The following is a 9,658-nucleotide window of genomic DNA, read 5'->3' as shown; positions in this document are numbered from 1 at the left end:
GTTAGGGGAAAAAATAGAAAATCGTTTTTTTATCCCATTTGCCACAAAAAAATCACTTAATCACCCACTAAGGTGGTTGGAGAGAAAAAATGGATTATTATTCAAAATAATAAATAATATAAATAAAATATGATAACCAACTTATCATTATATTTGTAACCTATAGTTTTAATATTGCATCATATACAATATAAACTATAGTTCTTTTTTTCTATTTTATGGAATTTAATATAAATTACATTTATATTAATAATAACAATTATTTGAATCTCATTCAAATATTACTTTCCTCCAATTAAACTATAATGTATCAAATACATTATAACAATTATATAATATATAATTGAATCGATTTAATTATATCATATATAATTAACTTTCCTCTTATTAATTTGAACAATTCAAATTAACCCAAAAACTGATTCTCAATTAAATCCTTTTGAGTTACCAATTGGACCTTATGGACTTGTAGCTTGAAGCTCCAACAGTACGTGAATAATTGACTAAACTTTCTAATCACGATATCCACTATCTGTTAACTGTCGGACACTCCACTAAAGACTGACAACTGCACTCTCCGTACTACATATATATTTTTATGTTCATTGGATATAACCAATCAACAGTACAATGACCCTTCACAAATTGCTCGCAAGTACAACTAGGACAAATTACTATTTTGCCCCTATAATTACATCTAACTCCTTAAGTACCACTAATCCCTCTAATGAACAATAAATCATAGTCCTACTATGACTAAACCCCTCTCGGGGCAAGAGAGGGTGTGGCGCCACATTGTTCAAGACCCGGAATCAACCCTTAAGGTAGCAATTTATCTACTTACTTTTGCTTCGAGGAAGAAGTGAATTCCATCTTGTGTAGCTGAGTTCCCAACTCCCTAATCAGACGAATCCCAAAAATGGTAGGCTTGTTGAGTCGGCGATCTGGCCACTCTCATCCATACAAATCAAATGACCGCCCTCATAGACAGGAGTTCGCAACTCACTCAGAATTAAGGTCATGTTATCTATGGTCATCCTGGTGAAATGAAAGCCTCTATTATGAATGGTGTTATATAATGAGACTAAACATTTTGTGGTCCGATCTTATATAAACTCCTTTGTATAAAATATCCCCGCTCGCATGTCTAATACATGAATGATCAGGATCAGATCATTTGTAGTACTTTACAACATTTGTAATATCTATAAAGCGGGTCATACTCATAGTGTTACCAGGGTAAGGTACCCAGCCTTATCCATATACTACAGACCATTTAGGTTATCACTTGTTTCCACATGTATGTCTCCACATACATGTTTAAGTTACAACGATAACCTTGGATGCTTGTTTATTGGTTTGTGATTAATACAACTAAAATATCATATATTTCATAGACAAAGTGAATAAAATATCAAATATTATTATTCACATACAAGTTTGTTCATACAAGGTTTACAAACTATAGAACTCTACGAGATTTAGGGCATCCTCCAACACCAATAAACTAACATCCAAGGATATCTTCTGTAGCTTAAACATGTATGTAGAGTCATACAGATGGACATATTTAAGTGATAACCTAAATGGTCTTTAGTAGATGGATAAGGCTGGGTACCTTATCCTTGTGACACTACGAATAGACCCATTTTGTAGATGTTACAATTGTTGGAAAGTGCTATAAATGATCTGACCCTTATCGTTCATGTGGAGATATGTGAGTGGAGGTATTCTATACAGAGTTTGTATACGTCTTGACCACGAAATGACTAGTCTCATTATATAATGTCGTTAATAATAGAGATTTACATTTCACCAGGATAACCATATGTGACATGACCTGAATCCTGAGTGAGTTATGAACTCCTACCTATGAAGGCGGTCCTTTGATTTGTATGGGTGAGAGTGGCCAAATCACCAACTCAATAAACCCACTATTTTGGGAATTCATCTGATTTGAGAGCTGGGAACACAGTTACACAAGACGAAATTCACTCCTTCCTTAACATCTGGTAAGTAGATAAACTGCTCCCTTATGGGCTAATTCCGGGTCTTGAATAATGTGGCGCCACTCCCTCTCTTGGCCTGAAAGGGGTTTGTTCATAGTTAGACTATGACTTATTGTTCATTAGAGGAATCAGTGGTATTTAAGGAGTTAGATGTAACTAAGAGACAAAACGGTAATTTTACCCAATTGTACTTACAAGCAATTTGTGAAGGGTCATCGCACTGTTGACTAGTTATATCCAATGGACACAGAAATATATATATAGTACGAAAAATGCAGCTGTCGATCTTTAGTGGAGTGATCGATAGTTAATGGATGTTGAATAATTTAATTAAAGGAGTTTAATTAATTTTTCAAGTACCATTGGAGCTTCAATCTACATGTCCTTAAGGTCCCCTCTATAGCTCAACAAGGATTATTGATAATCAATTTTGGATTAATTTGAATTGTTCAAATTAATTGAGGAAATTAATTATATGTGATATAATTAATTTAACTTAATTTTATATGATATAATTAATATAATGTATTTGATACATTATAAAATAAAGTTTATTCGAGAGAAAGTAAATAGTTGAATATGATTCAAATGTTATTTATGTGAATTGAATTCATATAATCAAATTTAGTATAAATGAAATTTATATTAAATACCATGCATTAATGAGAGAATTAAAACTATAGGTTATATTGTATTTGATACAATATAAAATTATAGGTTATGTGTTATATATGATATAACATATATATATATATATATATATATATATATATATATATATATATATATATATATAGTAATTAAAATAAATTAATTTTAATTTTATAATTAAAGGGAGGAAAATAACCTCTCACTCACCTTATTTCTCTCTCAGTAAATCATGAGTGGTGGGGTGGTTTTGGTTGGGGTGATCTTGATCTTCTTCATAGAAGCATTTTACAAGATCTCAGAGTTTTTTTTTTCCAGAATACAGAGAAGACTCCCTACAAGAAAATTCTTCACCTCTCTCAAACATTATCCATCTCCCAAAATTTAGAGCTCATGCCTCCTGAGAATTCTTTACCCAAAAGAGAATACAGAGGAAATAATTGTGGTGGTGTCCTCATTGTCGTGTTTGTAATCAATTTAGAGAAGTGGAATTACACAAAGAAATTGTTCTTCACGGGTACGTATTTCTCATAACCCTAATTCCTATTTTTCCTTCAATTGCATGTTGTAAATTTCTGAATTTTTGCATAATTTTATTATGTATAAGTTTTGTTATGTGAAAATAAAAATAGAGTCGATCCCCACTTCCACTACGGAACTTCACGATTCATTCACTATCAACTTTTAAAACGATAATTGGTACCTTATCTACTGAGCTAGGCACAAATTAGATACTCCCTTGTGATTTTGGTTCTCCTCATCTTCCTTTTTTATGGAAGAACACAAGATAAACAAACAAAAACTAAGGAAAGCAACAATCAACAATTAATAATGAGTTTATTCCTGAAGAATTGTCTTCAAGTCAAATCAACGATGCCTGATATCTTTAGGTATGGGAAGCAAGCTTGTGAGCCACATAATTACAGTGATGCTTAACAAAAACAAAAAAAAAGAAAGAAAGAAAAGAAATGAAACGAAACTATAAATGATAACACACCAATGTAAATCATATAGAGAATCCATGAAAAAACCATTTCTCACTAAAATATCGAGAAGAGTTCGTCAAAAGACCTTTAAAGGATGAATGTCGACATTCAAAGCTTTGGAAATGGCCTCTTAAGAGGGTCAAAACTTCAACGAGCTCCACATAACCAATGAGAGGGTGGAACTTTTCCATGACCATGAAGATCTTGCCACTGGAATGGCAAACAACAACTCTAAGTTCTAACTCACCACTTCGAATAGTTACATCATAATTCACCTTAAAAAACCTCTTGAAAAGGGGTCGTTCGTTTAGACCCATCTGTGGTAGGAGGATCCTGGCTAGCCTGCCTCACAGTTAAGGAGTAGACAAGCTATCAAACAACTCCCCACCAACAAAATTCAGGGAGAAGGATATCCTAAGATCCTGGGAATCGATGCCATATTGAGGATGTGATCATGAAGAATATCCTAAGATCCTGGGAATCGAGAATCTCGATTACCCTACAAAAGAGAGAAGCATAATCAATGTGAAGAATGTCATAAAGAAGCAAGCTGGGGATTCAAGAAGACCATATTTCTACTTCCCTTGCAAAATCATAGAGCATAAATATTAGATTCAGATTCACAATGACTCAAAGGGCACATCTAAACGGATGAAATCTAATGACTTGCAAGAACTTCACGTGTGGGAAGTGTGTTAAGAGTTTAGACAAGCCCTCCAAAGGAAAATTTTTTATTTGGGAGGTATTGCTAAAAGACCACAAAGTCTTCCACATATTTTTCCATATATTTTTTTTTATTCATATTCGATTTAGATTTTATCTCTCTATCTTTGTCTCGCAATTTTTCCATATTAAAATTGAGTATAAATATGAAACGTTTCAAGTAGTTGTTTATGTTCATATCTCTTTATCATTATTTAGCTTAAACCATACTGACAAAGTGAGGTTGAAACTTAGAAAGTAGTATTAAAATGTTGGTTAAGTTTTGGGATTCAAATTAGATACGTGCAGTCGCAAACACCTGTTGAACTATGCTACGCAAATATTATTAATAAAAAAAAATTATATGAGAAAAAATGTGGATAAAGTTACTACACTTCATTCAATAAGCTTGAATTTATCGGTCTAAAAAACTTTATTTTTATTCATCTCGATTCCCCATCTCTGTCAAATCCTTTTGCGTATCAAATCGAAAATTTACTCACAATGTAAAGCTATTACAAACTCCACGTTAACCATAAAAAATCTTCATTTTGTTTTAAGTACTGAAATATTCAATCTCAGTTGGTCAATTTAACTCTGGCCCAAATTAAATTGTTGTTATTTTCAAAGCTTAGATTAATATATTCCACAAGTTTTATTTTAATCATTTTCCTTTTAGAAATATATTTGTTTCGCCGACCAAATTATCTAAGTAAACAACCTTAATAATTTAATATGACTCATAAACATCAAACAGTAGTATATGAATAAATAAAAGTTTTTTTTTGTCAGTAAAAAATGTTTGAAGTTGAATAATAACTTCAATACCATTTGGTCATGTTAACTTTGGTTGTTTTTCCTTTATTTTCTTTTACAATCAAATTATTACATACGGGTGATTGAACCGAACCACCAAAAACGTGCAAACCGAACCACATTGAACGAACAAATTGATAGTTTGGCTAGATGGTTTATGCTTGTGTGAATTTGCTAGATGGGAAATATCAGGAAATATAAGTATAAATAAATAAACAGATGAGTTTTCTTTACACAAATTAAACGCAAGACTTCAAAGCCAACATGAGTATAACTATCTATCAATATGTCCAAAGTTTGATCCCCCACCCCAAATTTTGTATTAAAAAAAAAGGTTTCATGATTTCAAATATGGTATGTGATGTAATTATCAATTCTTAGTACAAATATTATTAGTAAGCTCGATCTATTTCAATTAAAACGTTGTCAAACCCAAACCTGATCGTATATAACTAAAACTGTCAAATCATACCAAATTGGTTTTAACCTGAATCAATAGCAGTTTTGGTCGGTTTAAGTGGTTTTGTGGATTTTTCCTTGTATCCTAATAAAAAATTAAAATATAAAAACAAAAATTGAATTAAAAAAGGAAATGAAAAGAGAAAGTTGTAACAATGAAGAATCAAAATTCTGGATATTATATCAGCAACTAAGTTATACTATTCAACTGTTTGTTTATTATATGGTAATACTCTAAGAAAAAACTGTTTGGTGTTGTTGTAGCATATCAATGAGCCGCCATTCATAGCCTGGGCTCAGCGCATAATTTTATTCGCATTAATTATGAAAATACCCGACGCTCTATTCACGGGTACTGTTGCCTAGCTCGAGTAAAAACCCAAACCCAAAGGAAGAATGACAATAAAAAGAAAAAGGGAAAGGAAAACTCATCAGTTATCTCCATAGATCCATTTCTCTGCATTGCTTGTGTAACTAACCAATTCCTCTGGCTTGAACCATAACTTGATCTCATCTTTTGCAGTCTCTGGTCCATCGCTTCCATGGATGATGTTCCTGTATATTTAAATCAAAGCAAAAGAAGATCGTTAAGTTATATAGCTGTTTGAAGAAAATGTATGCTTTTTTTACAAGTTGGTTTTTAATTTTATCATCTACTTGACATTCCCTTGCAATTAAAAGATGTTTGGATGACAAATAGGAGTCAATTAAATGAGTTCAACAGGCAGTCGTGTGTCTTCCATGAAATATATGGTCTTTTGTTCAAAGGATAGGTGATGAATAACCATCACTTTTATAACAATTCAAAAGTTCGAAGGTAAAAATGAAAAGTTTCCAAGTCCAGTAGCATAATTGGAGCATGCCTAAAATTCAGGAGTATTTGAACTATGTGACCAAACATTTAAGAAATGAGAATTCCATGAATGCTAAAATGCACGAGACTGACAATGTTTTAAAGCAACATCACGTCTGATAATATCTAGATTTTGTAGTGAGATATTTACAATGGAGAAATGAGTTACCTAACTATAAGTAATTGGGAGCAGTGGCTTAGTGCATTTCTAGGTGTGATTTTAAAATGGTTAAAATCACACCAAAACAAACCTTTAATCACTCAAAATCAATTCACGGCTTAATTTTACACTTTTAATCACATTTTTCGTATTATTAGAATTGATTTTAAATGATTGAATGTAATTTTCGAATTCTTTTAAAAATGACAACTTATTTTAACTATTATAGAATTACTCCCACTCATTTCATTAGCTTTAGAGTTAGAGAGTGATTCTCATGTTCTGTTTCTTTTCCTTAGAGTATGTGGTCTAACTGTCGTAAGCAGAAGAACATGGAATGGTTGAAGTAATAAACATTACCTGCCAACTACAACAGCTAGATCTCCTCTAATGGTACCGGGCTCAGATTTCTGTGGATCTGTTGCTCCAATAAGTTTTCGTCCATATCTGATTACTCCCTCGCCTTCCCAAACCTGAAGAATTAGAAAAACTTTAGGTTCAATTCAACCAAAGCTTAAAAGCGGTTGCAAACAACACAGTAATTTCTGGTTCTGACTAACCATTGCAATGACGGGGCCAGAGCTCAGAAATTCACAGAGGCCATTAAAGAAGGGTCTTTCCTTCAGATCGTGATAATGCTTCTGAGCAAATTCCTTTGAAGGGACAATAACTTTAATGCCTACGAGTTTAAACCCTTTCCTTTCGAAACGGGATATGATTTCTGATATCTGTTGCACATAACGAGAATTGGATCAGATAAATATTTGGACAACCTTCCCAATCAGGAGAACAGTAACAGTCAGTACAAGCATCCCTTTTTTTCCCCTTTCTATCTTATATCCTTACGTGGGGTTGGGATAGATCACTGAGGAATAACAGAAATCTTGTGAACCATGTGGAGAATCTCACTTCAAAAGGGTCAAGAATCTCTTGATTTTTACGAGATACATAAACTATTCCTCTTATTGCCAATTGGTTTTGAGATGAAACTCCATACTATATACTATAATATCATAGCCCATGAAATCTAAATGACATTCATTCCATAAACAAAAAATATGATTGAATCCAGGATTGGTGAACCCAAAGAGGCAATCATTCATGTTGAAGATTTTTTTAAGGGACCTCAAAATCATAATAAATACCCAAATACAGGTATAATAAAACAGAGGTGCTAAATATCAAAATCAGAATTGGCATTAAGAAAAACGTCGCATGGGTTGGTTTAGTCTTACCAGCCCTCTCTGTACACCATCTGGCTTGATGGCTATAAACGTGCGCTCAAACTGAGAGAAGTTACGAGAAAGTACGTTAGTATAATTAATAATGATCATTAATTATTCATTAAGGACAGGGAAAACGAGACAAAGAATCCAAGTTTGTTATATTACCTCTGCAGCATGTGCTTCCTGCTCCTGGAGCATGAAAGCTACATTAAAGGAAAAAAAAAATTAAGCATCAGTTAGGACGGTGGACATTGGACAGAAATAATGGGAGAAAGTGGAGCACTGTCCCAATCCAGTACATCGTTGTATCATGACATACACCAACATTATCCATTTTTATTCTGATGAACTTTTAAAGACATCCGATTTAACTCTTCTTGTTCTAACTGTAGAGATCTCATGCTAGTTTTAATTCTTATTGTAAAAGAAGACATTAGATGGATAATAAATAGTCTAAAAATAAGAACTCAAAAAAAGGCCTAAAATAATATTTTTGCTACTTAGAAATATGATTATAATGCAACAACCAAATATGAACTCGTGCCAGAGTTCAGAAAACTATTAACGTTTAGATTCTAAAGTTCTAAAAATAAAAAACGAAAATGAAAGTGCCAGAGGCCACACCGATTACATATTACTATAATCTAAGATGGAGACCTATCTCGTCTTATCTTCGCTCCCTCCCTGCTGGATCCAGAAAATCTAATCCTAACCTAGGTGAATGGAAGAAATTTATAGCATTTTTCCCAGAATCAATGACAATTGTATTATAAGAGTTTTGTAGTATGGACTAAACCTCCAGCAGGAAGGGCAAGCAGTCCCGAAATCCATCCTCTAGATGCGTATCCAGAACCGGCATTCTCAAACATCGAAGCAAGAGAAGGCAACTTTTCTCTTAGCGATACTGCTGCTGCGGAAGCCACGGCTCTGCTTCCTGCCATTGAAAAACCGGTAAAGATAGTACTCACTTCACATAAGCTGGAGAAATCACATTCAGTTAAACACAATCAACATTGAAATACGAAGATACAATCTCTCTCGGAGCTATTCGTTCACAATAACTGTCTATTGCGCACAAAAATAAACAAAAACCGACATTGAAATGCAAAGAAAATCTCACCTGTCAGAAAACCGAAATTAGCTCAGAAAAACCGATAAAACAGTCACAAACAGAGATTCAGACATTTCATCTCGAATATTCGCTTAAACAAACAAATAGAGCCGGCGTCACAGCAAAGTAGCTAAAACATTGTAGACATAAACCAAAACGACACGAAGCTACAATCTCTAATTTCAATTCTTGATAGTCAGTCATTCACAGTCACTGTCTATACATCAATCTGACACAAACAAAACCGACATTAAAATAAAAAGGCAAATCACATCTTATAAAACAGGAATCATTCATAAAAAACCTATAAAACAACGAAAAAAAAAAAAAAAAAAAAAAACAAAGATCCATCTCATTTCAGGTTGAGTACTTGCCTAATGAACGAAAAACATCGCATCTAGAGCAATCTAGCTCCAAAAAACTCAAAAATTGCAATAACAAAAAAACTTATAGAAAGAAACCTCACAAGGAAGACAATATTACCAGTGGAATAAGCTCGAGAGCTCCGGGAAGCATTCAGGATGGACCTGGCGGCTCTGGAGGCAGATCTGCAGATCTTGGAACTCATATTGAAGAACTGAGGGAAATTTGAGGGGAAGAAGAGAGAAAGAGTGGGGTTGTTGCGTTGAGTTGAGAGAGCTGAAGTGAAGGGAGAGAGAGAGAGAGAAAAAGAGAGAAAAAAGGGGTT

General features: G+C 33.4%; 1 protein-coding gene across 1 annotated transcript; it reads right to left on the bottom strand.

Annotated features, from left to right (window-relative positions):
* Nucleotides 1–3,673: 3,673 nt before the first annotated feature.
* On the bottom strand, nt 3,674–9,658 carry LOC120084490 (nucleoside diphosphate kinase 3-like). Its single transcript, XM_039040286.1, has 7 exons — nt 9,454–9,658; nt 8,656–8,793; nt 8,025–8,062; nt 7,869–7,919; nt 7,194–7,361; nt 6,994–7,106; nt 3,674–6,175 (listed from the first exon to the last, which is right to left on the bottom strand). The coding sequence occupies exons 1-7, from the start codon at nt 9,536–9,538 to the stop codon at nt 6,052–6,054; spliced, it is 717 nt and encodes a 238-aa protein (XP_038896214.1). The 5' UTR covers nt 9,539–9,658; the 3' UTR covers nt 3,674–6,051.

This window comes from Benincasa hispida, chromosome 1 (assembly GCF_009727055.1).
Source record: "Benincasa hispida cultivar B227 chromosome 1, ASM972705v1, whole genome shotgun sequence".
Lineage (NCBI taxonomy): Eukaryota > Viridiplantae > Streptophyta > Magnoliopsida > Cucurbitales > Cucurbitaceae > Benincasa > Benincasa hispida.
Note: the sequence above shows the minus strand (reverse complement) of the source record. Positions and strands in the feature narration are given on the sequence as shown.

Excerpts from the sequence above, each read along its gene's own strand:
- LOC120084490 (XM_039040286.1), bottom strand. The coding sequence starts at position 9,538 with ATGAGTTCCAAGATCTGCAGATCTGCCTCCAGAGCCGCCAGGTCCATC. Across the intron at positions 7,362-7,868 it reads ATGGTGTACAGAGAGGGCTG|ATATCAGAAATCATATCCCG; the intron begins GTAAGACTAAAC and ends TATGTGCAACAG. Across the intron at positions 7,107-7,193 it reads CTGGCCCCGTCATTGCAATG|GTTTGGGAAGGCGAGGGAGT; the intron begins GTTAGTCAGAAC and ends CTAATTCTTCAG.